This window comes from Indicator indicator, chromosome 7 (assembly GCF_027791375.1).
Source record: "Indicator indicator isolate 239-I01 chromosome 7, UM_Iind_1.1, whole genome shotgun sequence".
Lineage (NCBI taxonomy): Eukaryota > Metazoa > Chordata > Aves > Piciformes > Indicatoridae > Indicator > Indicator indicator.
The window spans coordinates 13,467,301-13,481,607 of record NC_072016.1 but is presented as its reverse complement, the minus strand read 5'-3'; the positions used below and the strand labels follow the sequence as shown (position 1 = coordinate 13,481,607).

The 14,307-nt window shown below is 40.4% G+C and overlaps 1 protein-coding gene across 1 annotated transcript in view; it reads right to left on the bottom strand.

The window, feature by feature from the left end:
- The window catches only part of KNDC1 (kinase non-catalytic C-lobe domain containing 1), a 56,155-nt gene extending 43,169 nt beyond the window's left edge, over positions 1-12,986 (bottom strand). Inside the window, exons 1-3 of the mRNA XM_054382483.1 lie at positions 12,891-12,986; positions 10,202-10,400; positions 6,927-6,985 (exon numbers count right to left, since the gene is read on the bottom strand). Coding sequence (XP_054238458.1) covers positions 6,927-6,985; positions 10,202-10,400; positions 12,891-12,986 — 354 coding nt within the window. The remainder of the gene's footprint in view (positions 1-6,926; positions 6,986-10,201; positions 10,401-12,890) is intronic.
- Between the last annotated feature and the right edge of the window lie 1,321 nt (positions 12,987-14,307).

Below are 14,307 nucleotides of genomic sequence, written 5' to 3'. Positions count from 1 at the left end.
TAGTTAGCAGCAGAAAGTGGTAAGATAATTCTACTAAGACTAAGGAGGACAACTGAGAAAGCTGAGAAAGTATCAATTCTAATCAGAAAAATTCATGTGGAAGAGGATGAAGATAAACAACTGATCCAAAACATTTGCATATCTTCCAGGAGCCTAGTGCTTTATGCCACTGCACAAGCATAATAGGGGAAAACTACCTGTTCTCTTTGACATAGTTCCCATCATGAGCAGAAAATCTATCTGCAAATTTATCCAACACAGGCTGTGTTGAAGTAAACTTCATCTGTCGGAAGAACCAACTGTTCTGCAACAGAAAATCAAGTCCTCTTTCCCAATTTCCTCCCAATCTTTCCCTCACAAAACCAAAATCCTCAACTAAAGCTGGTATGAAAAATGCTTTTGTACATCAGAGGACAATCCTGCTCAATCTTAAGGAAAATATGTATGTTAGGTTTAATAATGCTTTCTTGTAAGAACCTAATAGCTCACTAAGGAAAAAACTAAAATGTTATGTATTTTCCTTGAGCAGGTAACCTGTACAGTCAGTAATTCCTTCTGAGGGCATTTTTCTACTTTATCTTGAATAGTCTGTCTCTTAGGCAGAAGTAGCTCTCTCAGGAGTTGTGTTTCATATTTAGAGGCAAAACTGTAAAAATATTAGCAATAAACTCAAAAAGCTACCTAGAAAAGACCAATATGACAACTTTGCAAGCTCAACTTCATAACTAAGCCATAAGCTATAGGTTTTCGAGGTAATCAATTTATAAAGTTCAAGATATTCTATATATTAAAAAACCAAAAAAAATACAAAAAGGAAAAAAAGACTGCTGTAAAAAAAAAAAAAAAAAAGAAAACAATCCAGTCAGCCTACTTCTTCCTTTGGTTAGCTCTTTATATAAGCAACCGAAGGGTGCTACTGAGTTTTTTATTTAGTTTGTTCCAGGGGTTTTTGGGTCTTCTTTTCCACACCCCACACCCCCCTCTCTTTTGTATAAAGAAACTTGCTCCATACTAAGTTTTTGAATAGAACCTCATTTTGGGCCAATGATGTAGAAGCAAGAGCAGGAGAATTCGATCTCCTCTTCTATAGCACAGTAGAGGCACAGGTAATCAAATAAAAGTAACTTATTTTTGTCACTGAAGGAAAAGACGGCTTTGAATAAGGATGGCTTCAACTACACTAGGAGATAACTTATCATTTTCTGATGACAAGCCTTGCTGCTGTTAGATAGAATTAGTCTCAAGAGGAGGCTACATGAAATTAAGGGAAACAGAACTCGAGAAAAAAAGGCACTAGGTGTTTCAAAAGACATATTTCCCCCATCAGATAAAAAACAAAACCACAAACCCCTCTAGGAGAACAAGCAAAAAGTTTTTTTTTTTCCACCTGCACTGAGAGCTACAGAAAGAATAGAACAGGAGAGATAATCTCACAGCATTCAAAGCTACTGCTTTAAAAGACTAGGGAAGTGACAAAGGCAAGATTTCCTTTATTCTTTCTGTTGTTTTGATTTGGGAGAAAGACGAAAGCTTTCATATTTAGAGATGGACCAACAGCTGAGACCTGAGCACTAGCTCAGTCATGATCAGCTATTGAGAAATATTGCAGTATCAAACCATCAGATGAGTTTTCTTCAGTAGGACCAAACCATACATATAGACCTTGAACCTTTCTTTTTTTATTCCCTGTAAAACAGTATGTTTCATTTGGCTTTTCAATCCAGGCATTTGGATGCATATAAAATAACTGTATGTATACAATGTATCAATCCAACTGTCTTACCAGACTTCATAGGAATATGCCATATGAATCTTAGCAATTTCAGTTTAAAAACCCAAGTAATACATTTTAGCTTTTATCTTTACACAAGGTACACCATTTTGTGTAAAACAGTTTTCAAGGTTCTTGAAACACTTGGACTTTTTTGCATATAATACATATCAGTTATAACCCCTGAGAACTGCAAGTTGACAGCTGTCATATTCTAGCAAAGAGACAGGCAGTGTTCAGCCTTTTCTGGTTCTGATTCTCTCCCAGGTGAGAGATCAGCAAACCACTCATACCATGATAGTAAAAAACAAGAACAAGTTCTAGATGAGAAAACAGCAGTGTGAACTTCACTGTCTTCTCATTCTCTATCACATATTTCCTCCTTCCCTTCAAGGTAGTATTCAACTCTGTGTCACTTTTTCAGTTCTTTTGTTTTCATTTATTTATTTTATTTAATCTTGCTGCATACTGAGCTTTATCAACTACTTCACTTTACCACTTCTAAATAACATCAGAATTCATTCAAGAGAAGAATTCTTCCAGTCTGCTTTAGATATTAATTTTTAAAAAAAGGCAGATGACTGCAATTTCACTTTTACAGAGGTTCACTAGAACAAGCAAAATCAATAGCCACATTATTAAAAGATTATAAATGCAAATTCACACATGGCAGACATCAGTCCTTCATCTCACTGAAAGCTCATATGTTAGAAATGTGGGGTTCTTCATCAATGAAGCTCTGTGTCAGACTCAATGGCAGTTTTGTGATGCAGACAAATAGATATTTGAAACTGGTCTGAGACAGCCTGTTTCTAACCTGCAGTTTTATGATGCAGACAAATAGCTATTTGAAACTGGTCTGAGACAGCCTGCTTCTAACCTGAGGCAAATTTGTATTGTAGTAACAGAAATAAGGCTTATTAATGAACTCACCAATATTTAACTATTGCAGTTGTGCCTCACGCTGGTCAAATTTCACAAGTCCAGCACTGTATTTCCCAGGGCAAGAAAAAGAAATAGGAAACATTTCCACAAGGAAAAGGTTAAGTTACAGTGTGGAGCATAACTTTGAAGTTTCTCTCCTGTTTCCCTTTATTTGCAGCACCAGTCCACTAGGGCATAATGGTAATACAAGACTGTAAGGAGATAGCAAAGTTAGAGGGGAAAACAACAACATGAACTGATACTCAGAAGGGTCTCTACTTCAGTCCATTGTGTCCTCGAGGCCAATTGTACCTGCTTGGCTGTCTCTTCTGCTTACATCAGGAAGAGGAGGACACAACAGAACTATCCTATTAAATGGTGCTCTAACTGCTTAGCAACACAGTCATTTCAAGTTCTCTAGACCCTCAGAAACTGCAAACCTTCCTCCAACCCTACAGATTGGACCGGTGGCAACACTAAGGAAATCACCAGTTGGAAAGCTCTGCCACACTTTACTGTTGACATCAAAAGCCCCTTTCAGAGCTGCTTCCTTCTTACCATCTTTCTCTGAAAAATCTATTCTACACCTGACACTGAAATTGACAGCTCCCTCAAGAGCTAATTCTTAACCTTCCTACTCTCCAGAGTAACCAAAGTTGGTCTTACTATTCCAACTTTACAAATGGGGAGCAGGTCAGGAAACAGGGCACAAGTCTAAAACAGACTATGTGAAATCAGTTATTTCAATCCTGTGCATTTGGATGAAGCTTTAGATCTCTTGTTATTTGAAATTCCAACTAGAAACAGACATTTTTAATAGTGTTGTTTCAGACACAAAGACAGTAACACATTTCAATTTGTTTCCTGTGTCTATTACCCTTGTGTGCTTGTGAGTTCCAGCTAAGTTTAGTAACTAATTAGGCTGGAGTCGCAACTCCATTAGAGGTCTGGATCAGTAATTCACCAAGCAGGAAACAAAACAACTCTTGTTGAAATAACTGTAGCTTTGAGGGATTTTTTTTGAAAAGGGGCTTGAAGAGGAAGAAGTCATCCAGTAGCTACACAAATCTCACTGTGTGCTTCCATTCTAGAAGCCACAAAACAGGTCATGCTCAAATCAAGAGAAACCTCTGGCTGAAATAGGTATTTTAAATTAGCTGAGCTCTGGCACTGGATTAGCAGCTATCAAAGATCATTCTGAACATTATTAGTTTCAATGCTATTTTTTTTCTTTACATTGAAATTTAACAGTTTCAACACAATCACTACTTTCTGTTGTTCTCAACAAAGCCTACTAAGTAGCTGCAAAAACACTCCTGCAACAAAGAGCAACTAAGTAAGATCACTACAAAGGAAGGAGAATGAAGTAATGCAGATTTCATGCACCTGTAAAAAGGGCATCTTATTGCTGTAGTATAAGCAATCTTATAATAATGAGAAAGGACAAGGGACCAGGGCTTCCTCAGAGAGGTACATAAACAAGTGCTATTCTTCTGTTACACAGTAGGAGGTTACAGCTAGGGATATAGACAAAAGTATCAATACCTTTGAAAGAGAAGAACTTGAAATATTGGCACCAAGAAGGAAACAGCATGGAAAGACTACAGCATTATAAAAGCCTTGTAACAAATACATAAGAATTAACCCACTGTAGGTCCTAGAAACTCCAAAACCAAAAGCAAGCCAAGGTCAGTGTGGAATCCATGTCAGAATTTGATCTGGTACTAAAGTAATTAAAATTCAACCAAACTCTACAAGTGGTTTGAGGGAAAGCTTTAATAGTTCCACAAATACTCAGAATTCCCTAGCTGTCTGACAAAATGCACACAGTGTGCCCTTGTGGCCAAGAAGGCCAACGGTATCCTGGCATGCATTAAGAAGAGTGTGTCCAGCAGATGGAGGGAGGTTCTCCTCCCCCTCTACTCTGCCCTAGTGAGACTTCACCTGGAATATTGCATCCAGTTCTGGGCTCCCTAGTTCAAGAGGGACAAGGATCTACTTGAACTTGAGAGAGTCCAGTAGAGGGCTACAAGGATGATCAAGGGACTGCAGCATATGCCTTATGAGGAAAGGCTGAGAGCTGGGGCTTTATAGTCTGGGGAGGAGTAGACAAAGGGGATTTAATAAATGCTTACAAATATATGAGGGCTGGGTGTCAAGAAGGAAGGGACAGCCTCTTCTCCCTTGTACCCTGTGATAGGACAATGGCAATGGATGTACACTACAGCACAGGAAGTTCCACCTCAACAGGAGGAAGAACTTCTTTACTCTAAGGAGCACTGGAACAGGCTCCCTAGAGAGGTTGTGGAGTCTCCTTCTCTGGAGACTTTCAAGACCTGTCTGGATGTGCTTCTGTGTGACCTGCACTAGATTCTATGGTCCTGCTCTGGCAAGGCGTTTGGACTCAATGATGTCCAGAGGTCCCTTCCAACCCCTAACATCCTGTGAAATACCTGAATAAATCAATATACCTCTGCCTCAAAGGGGAAAGCCCTAGCTTTTCAGTCTTGTGCATTGACCTAGGTCAATGAGAAAGAGCTCAGGTAACAGGACACTGCTCTCCCTGCTTTGTAAGGCTCCCCAAATTGCTAGAAAAAAAAAACAAAGGAGCAATAGACAGAAAACAGTGCACCCAGGCCTTACTCCACAACAGATAAGGCAGAGCATGTTGACTTCCTTACACATTAGTGTGTACCTGCTTCATGTATCTTCATTGACCTTTGCAAAAGAAGTCAATGTTCAGAGTCTCTCCTGATTCAAACAGCTTTCACTGACTGTGTTAATTGTTGTTTGAGCTGTCCTTGGTATTGGAGATTCACTGGGCCTCAATAGGCCTGTAAGTTCTGGTGAAAGGACAGTCTTCTCAAACCTCATTTCATTTTGTCCTATCTCTTTGGTTTTCAAACCTCTTTCAGTGTATCTATTGCTATATGCATAACAGCTCAGCACCTCCTAAAGGGGAAAAAAGGGTTGAGGGGAAATGCAAGTTTGACAGAGGAGCAAATAATTCCACTATTCTTATAAATGTTTGTGTCAAGTCTTGGAGGCTTTTTAAGGGGCAAGGTCTGGAGAATGTATTTGCATAAAATCTGAAGTCCAACGTTTGAAGTGCAACAAAAAAAAACAAAAAATAGTCACCTTTGGGTGACTGTATGATGTTTGAATATAAAGGCTACTACTACAGTTGCCACATTCATGTGCAATACTGGCCACCTCCTAACCATTCCTCACTGGCCCCTTGTCCCCAGACAGACTCCCATAAAACCAGTCTAGGAGTGGGAGGGAGAATGAACACAAAATCACTAGAGCTCTGTTGGGCTATGTAACTACATCAACAAAGTGTAGCAAGAGGGAGAAATGCTGCCTCTCTAACCTTCAAAGACTTTACTATTTCATATTGTATAACACCACCCTTCCTGCCTTACTCTCATCTTACTTGTATCACACACTTCCAAGATTCACTTACCCTTCTCTTCCCACCTCCTTATGCCAAGGAAATACAGACAACTCTAAACATGACTATGAAGGATACAACTACGAAAAGTAAAAGGTACATAAACTATGAAGAAATAGAGTATTTTTTTATATATACCCTGAACAGAACATGTTGCTGATCAAAGCATTTGCATTATCTAAGAATAAATGCCAGAAAAAAAACTGTATTAAAAAAAGGATATTAAGCAAGCAAGCATTCCTGCAGCATGCAATGAGATGGTTGACTAGGGAGGCTAATGAATTAGTATAAACAATTTAAATCTAATTTAATTTAACAATGCAGAGCATTTGTGCACTGCAGAGCAACAGATAGTCATTTGTTTCTTCATTAAATCAAAGATAAAATTGCTGATCATCCTTCCATGAATTATTTTATTGAAGAGGATGGCAAACACACTTTATATTTAGTCATAAAAGTTCATGGCTAGTCCCCAAACAAGCAAATGTAACCAGTGAAGGATACCAGTGAACATAATAAAGACCAGCTGTGGTTTAGGGCAACACATTATTCAACCAAAATAGACTCTCACATCTTAATGAACAAATGTTTATACAGAAAATTAATACAGCATTTTAAGTTTACTTTTTATTTCCACAAAACATATCTAAATAACACAATTTATTATTCACAATCTTCAAATGTGTTAAAATTATACACTGAGAATGCTGAGAACTTGGTACTGCCAGAAATGCTAAAATGATTAAACCTCTATTTCACAGACATTTATGAACTTGCCTCAAAAGTGTTACCGGTGATATCAAATTCTGGTGGAACAAAGGCACCCTCTGGATCATCTTTGAAAGCAAAAGGAAACAATCCAGATTAGAAATTAATAATCTTCCTTTAAATAAAAAAACACAAATCAATTTGATTATAAAAATGTAATGATATAGTCACATCTGATACAAAAGAAACCATGCATATAGCAGTGTTTTGTTTCACTCATACCTGATGTTTAAAGAATTTGTTATACATGTTTCTAGCACTTTAAGTAAGATAAAGTGCTATTTTCAAACTGTCTGCAAGATGACACCATACTTTCCCTACCAAGAAACAAAACTGACAAAACAACCTCAAAGGAATACATTTACCATGCCTAACCACTTCTTGCCTTCAGACGTTTATATCTGGACCAAGTTATCCCCTAAGCTGGTGTGGCTCAGCTGTGTCAAGTCGATTTGATTCATGGGGCACATCCATTAACTGCTTTCCTCTTCTGACCTGGGTGACAAGTGCTCAAGCAGTAAAACCAACTTGAACAGCTAACTGCATCCTCATCTACAGACCAGCTTAGAACCTTGACCCTTCTGCTTTGTTTTAATTACGGGAAGAGCTGAGGAAGTACATTCTTCACCCACATGCTGCTTAGCAGAGAACAGAGCTACTGCAGCAGCCACTTCTGAGCAAAGAGGTGGAAAGAAAAAGAGAACATCTTAAGAGAAATTGATGCTGCTGCATCCAAGCATACAGCATCACACTGTACTGATGCCACAGAAACCCAGTAAAGAACAAAAAATCAAAATAAAAAAAGTGTCTGTCTAGAAACCTTCTCTTCATGTACAACTCACCTACACTGTCCTTCTGTGAATCTAATGGATGACTGAGACTGTAACTTTCCCTTCTCAACAGGAAATAAAAAATGCAAAAAGTATGCTCATGGGTATAGCAGTCATCATAGCTTTAGCTCCAACACAACTTTTGTGTGTGTGCGTTAGAAGCGAAATTCAAAGCTCTTATTGCGAGGTTACTAAGCTCTGTTCCATGGTAGAGAAGACAAGAGGGCACTTGTTTACATATTCATATATTGCAGCTACCTGGCGTGGTTGACTATCCTGATGCAACTAACTGATTTTCAGTTCCTTATGTTCCTGATTCTACTTTCCAACTGAAAAAGACCTATATACAACTAATTCTGCATTCCCCACTACCACCCACAACTTTTTTTACCTGATATTTGGGAGGCAGAAGGGGAAGGAAAGTAAAGGACACAAGACGTTTTGCTCTACTCTCTCCCCCATTCTCAGACTACTGCTCTTTCTTTTCATCTCCCCACTAACTTCTCCCTTTCTTTCAACAGATCACTTTAAAGGCTGTACAAGCATATAATTTTTATCACTAGTAAAGCTTAGCATATTATTTTAATATAATATTTAGAGTGGAAATTTATCTGATTTGAAGAGGCAAGAAGATATCAGAACCCTTGGCAGAACATCCTATTGAAAGTTTGTCACTTTAGCAACACAAAATCTGCAGGAAGCAGAACTTGCAGGAAGCAGAGGCGACAGGCTGTTCATTTTGTCTGCAAATCCAGAGGTCATAATTTTCTTCTAGAAGAATGAATCCATAGGCAAAAAACCACAGGAAAACAAAAAGGACAACTTCCCCAAGTGCCTAACCAGCAAGCTATATTTTAACCAAATAGTAACAAGATCTGAGGGACAGAGACAAACACACAGTAGAGTGTGTGCATGGAAAATATATATAACTTTGCATTCCTAGAAAAAAATGTAACTGTCTCTAAGGAAAACTAATGAAAAGTCTCTCCCTTAGAGGCTAACATGACTTCAGGGAACAAAATCTTTGTACATTAGGCTTTGCACAGGAATTTGTTATCCCACATCTTAAACACTTGAATATGGCAAATTCGTGTATCAGCTGTTTGCCAGCTATTCAATTAGACTAAAACATTTAGGGGGAAATTGACTTTTTTTCCCCTTTCCCAGCTAAAAGCAAAGATCTTAGTTGAGGGGTGTTTTTCATCCACTAGATTTATTTTCTTCAACAAGCCTTTCACACACCCTGATGAATATAAACAGCCTTTTTTTCTTTCTTTCTTTCTTTTTTTCAAAAGTAATTTTAGTTTATGACAAGCTCCTTAAAATAAAGGTAATTGATTTCACATTACCATGTTAACGTGGAACTGAAAGTTGACTCACATCTATTTGAGACATTTAAGCACAAAACAAATACCACAACAATTCTGAAGATACATTTTCACTGTTATTAATTACATCTTATGATGTTACATGCATATTTGAAAAAATGTCTTTAATTCTAAAAGCAACAAGTTGCAAAGTTACCTTATCCCCATTCTTCTAGATACTGTGATCTAGATTTTTGACCACAAAAACAAACACTTGTTCTGACACGGATTTGAAAATAAATTAGGTCAAAGAAAACATGACAAAAACCTGAATAGTGGATATATGGACTAGAACAGCTTTTAGTTACAAGCTCTCATCATTTTAAAAGGACTATAGAATAAGAGCTGGGTTTTTTTTTTGTTGTTTTATAATATCCTTAATAGACTCAAGACAGGTCATGTGAAAAGACAACAGCAACAATAATATGCTTTTTTTTGTCTGTGCTGAAATCTGAAGTAATCTTTTAAGTTAAGCATCCTCCCATTCATCTGCTAAGACACCTGAAGATCTTACATGCTACTACAAACTGCTTTTTAGCATATTAAAATTAATTTCTCAGTCAGTCACCATACTTGCGAAGTTTAAAAATTCTGACTTTAAAAAAATAATAATCCTTTACCCAAGAGAGTTTTCTTTCCTAGCAGTGAATATGCACTAGAACTGTCCCATTCCCTATGGCCACAATCTTCAAGGTACATTAAATGTCAGATTTCTCTAGAATGAGAACATATTCATGGAATGAGAAGAACTGGAAGGGGTCAAGAGCATGTTTTATATACGGAAAGAACACAGGTAAACAAATACATAACCACAGTGTTTACAATGGGTTAAATTCCTCTGGGTAAGTCTTATAACAATTAGGAGAAATCTTTCAAGTGAACTCATAAAAGCCTTTGTGCATCAATCACAAAACTGAGCATGTCACTTCATATAGACCTATACTCACCCTTTCCTAAGCAATTTTTTTGTTTTCTCTTTATTTTAATTGTACGTCCTAAGAATAGAATATGCTTTACTATAGTCTTTCACTATAAGTTTTCATAGTTCTAAAAAAAAAAAAAAAAGCCTGAAAACACAAATACTTACCACTGAGCTGCTCCATGAAGCATACATTGCCATTGGTGTTAAAAGCCAAAGTGTCAGGAGTGATGCAGAGTGTCTGGAAGATTGCAGAATGGGCAACGCTCTTCAGAGAATGGCAACACTCCAGGCAAATTGCCCAAATATCTTGCTCTGTAAGACAGCTATCCCGCAGTGACAAAATATCAGCAAGGGACACGTTCTCCTGCCAAGATACAAATTCATAAATTACCCTGGATTTCATGACGCTACTTTGTGTATCATAGATTACATTTGACACAATTGGCTAGGAGTAATGTTTCCAGCAAGTTCTAAGACTTTCTAGGACACTGATTACACCCCAAGAAACACCAAGTGCACGACTTTGCTCTTAACACAATGAGTTTCTTAAGACACACAATTAACTTGAACAAAGGTATCACAGTATGTTAATTTCAAAACCAGACTTAACGTGGGAGCTGTCATTCATATAAACATTGCATCAAAGTTATGGAAACAGACCATTTGGAGGTATAAGCAGAGATACTAAGTTAAAGCATTTTGTTTAACCCAGGTGCCTTTGGATAAACTATTTAAAAATTCTCTTCACAGCAGCTTTCCCCCTACCATCTGTAAGATGGGGAAAAGTACTCTCTAAACTAGCCTGCCTGAAAAATGATGATGTGAAGTTTAGTTTTGTAGGCCATTTAATAAACACTCAAAAGCCAAACAAGCTGTAAGAGAAGTGTTTGTATACTTTGACTTAAAACCAAATACTTGGTTGTCCTAGGCATCCCCATTACACCAAGAGCTCTTAGTGATTGAAACAGTTCATGAACTTCATGTCTAAGTCACTGTCCTAAACTGTAAGTCAACTTCCTTTGGCCTCATCATCACAGTAAGGCTATGAAGAGTCCAGCTCCCAAAAGATACAGCTATTCTAGTCAAGATGTTCAGAAACAATGTTCAGACCAAAGCAGCTATCCCTTAAATGTTTGGTTTTTAGACCAAAAAACCAAATATGATACCCAGAGGTACAGAATTAAAGTTTTCATGAACTCCAGTGACAAAAATCATAAAAACAAGACACCAATTCCACCTGTAAGGAAAAATAAGCTAACAAAAATGGAAGCATCTATGTTAGTTACTTTGCATCAAAGCTATACCACTATTAATTACACAAAGTATTTTCTCATTTATATGTAGTAATTAAGGAGTATATTTCTGAATGATGTTAAATGCACCTTAAAATTGTAGCTGCACATTACTTAGAATATATTAGAAAGAATATCTGTCATCATCAGCAAAACAGAACATGAGGAATCTTACAGCTCATGAAATTATAGTGGTTTCAACTTTTATCTTGGAAAATACAGTTATAATTATCTTTATGTATCTCAGTACAGGAGAATGGGGTTGCCTGAGCAAGCTCACTAAATCTCACTAAAGCTCTTCAATGCAATGCTTTTTTATTAACTTCACTGTAATCATCAGGTGATAAATAATGCCAATTCTTTCAACAAGAATACTGAAAGTATTCATGTGCCTGGAATAACTAGCAACAATAATATACTGGTGGGAATCCACAATCCCAGTATACACTGAACAGTTAAGAAAAACAGGCTCTGGCCTTCCTCATACAGAAGAGTTGAACACCAGCCTTCTTATCCTGAAAAAAAATAATCTAAATATTTAAGCTTATGCGTAGAAAGGAGGACACTACTACCCTGCCACCTTTCTTAATTATTTCTAATTGGCCAATCTGAGAGGTCCTACTACACTCAACATTACAGATGATGGAAGGAAGAGCCAAACTGGTGAGCCACTAGATGACTGATGAAAACTGGAAGGCACTTTCCAAACTCACTTCCAAATCCTGATTCAGCTCAGGTTCTTAACATAGCAGATGAGAACATCTGCAAGGTCTGTTGTAGGGAACAAGTGGCTCACATGTGGTTTGTAAGACTTTTACTTAAAAAATCCTCACAACCCAAAAGGTATTGCCCAAGCGTTCACTAGGGAGTAAGAAATACACTTCACATGGAAAGATAAAAAGAAAGATGAGCAAGAGCAATAAAAGCCAAGTGCAAATTAAAGTACGAACCCACACAAACACCAGGGCAGAACTGGGTTTAGCTACAGGTTATTTTAGCATAACAACTGAAGAAACAGATTTAATTAGATCCTTTTTTTTTTAAATTTCCCAGTGAAAAAGGCCTTTTTACACAGGCCAGCAAAAAACAGCTGCACAAAAATCTAGCTGGCAGCCACTGGAAACACTTTTGCCCGTGTAATAAATTTCCTTTGATTAGGTACGACAAGGATTATAAGGTGCGACAAGGACACATCCTAACTGCATCAGTAACAAACGGCTACGACTTGCTGTCGTCTGAAGAAGGCGCACGGTGACGGACTAAGCTCAACGTGGTAACCAGGCTCACCAGGCAAGAGAATGCAGGAAATTTGCCGTGAACACACGGAAAGAGAGCGCTTATGCTGACGCGGCCTGGCCGCTCCCAGCTGGGCGGGTGAACTCCCGGACCTCGGCGGTCTCCGGGGCCCGGTGCAGCTGCTGGGTTTCCTCCAACAGGACGGGCAGAAGGAATTGAGACGCCACGGGGTGGGGATGGGGGGACGCGGGCTGGCCCTGAGGCCGCCTCATTACAGGTGAGAGCAAGAGAGGCAGTAGCTCCATCCCCGCACCTGCCTCACTCACCTCATCCTCCAGCAGCGTCGGCAGAGGCTCGAAGTCGTAGCAATTCACCTCCTCCTCTTCATAAAGCACGTCTTCTGCAGCGCCAACAGCCTCCATTCTGGCCGGCGGGGGAGCAGAGGCTTCACCTCCGCAGCCTCCCTAAGCGCCCAGAGCACGGCCCTCGGCCCCCGATGCGGCTCATTCCCACACCCGCCTGCGGGCTGCCCTACGGCGGCAGGCCCGCCCGTCCTACCCTACTTTAACCTCTTTCCCCCTCCCAGCGGGTCTCGGCCGTGGGACGCCCCCTACCTCTCCCCACGGCCCTGCGCCGCCCGCTCAAACCCTTGGCTGGGGCAGCGCTGCCATGGCAACGAGGCCCGCCACCGCCTCGCCTGCGCGGCTTGGCTTTACTGCGGTGGCTCCCGCCCTCCTGCGGCGGTGCCCGCCCCCGTCGCTCGCCTCGCCCCGGGGCGCCCTCGAGAGTCACCGGGGGACAGGCACGAATTCTGGCCTGTCTCCCGCTCCTCCTCCTCCCCGCTCGCGATGAACTCGCGGCAGAAAGGCGGTAGCGAGGCGGTGGACCCTGAGGGGCGCTCCTGCCGCAATGCCAGCTGTGACTGCCGGGGCGCCGCGGGAGCCGGTGCAGGTCCCCTGCTCGGCAGCGCTCCCTGGGCGAACGCGGGTGATGCGGTGGGAGCGTGGGGCGGTGGCAGTGCCCTGTGTCTCAGGTGCTAATAGTTCGTACGGTCGGAGAGCTGCCCCCGCCCCGCCAGCGAATGATTTCCTCCCGTGAAGAGCACTTCGGTCGAGCTTAATCCCCCTCCCCGTCTGCCTCGGACTTGTTTTATAGTCACAGGCTCTTCAAATCACTGTGTTTACAAACAGGGAAGGACTGGTGGGTGATGTGATGGTTGGAAGCCGTCTTGGGCTTAGTGATCATGAAATAATAGAATTCTAGATTCTTGGTGCAGTAAGGAAGCGGGGGGATATGTCAGTAAAACGCTACCATGGACTTCTGGAGGGCAGACTTTGGACGGTTCAGGACACTGGTGTGTCCGTTAGGAGACAGTCCTGGAGGGCAAAGTGGTCCAGGAACGCTGGACATACTTCAAGAAGGAAGTCATAGAGGCACACGGGCAGGCTGTCCCCATGTGTCATAAACCGCTGGGGAAGACCTTAACCAGCCTTGCTGAACAGGGAGGTCTTGCAGGGGCTCAGGGGAAAAAAAATAGAGGTCACTGCCTTTGGCAAGAGGAGCAAGCAACTCAAGAAAAAGTGCAGGGATCTAGTTAGGTCATGCAGAGAGAACATCGCAAAGGCAAAAGCCTAGCTGGAACTCAACCTGTCTGCTGCTGGGAGGAATAACAAAAAAAGATTTTTACAAATACATTTAACAACAAAGAGAAAGGCAAGGAAAATGTCCACCCTTTATTGGATG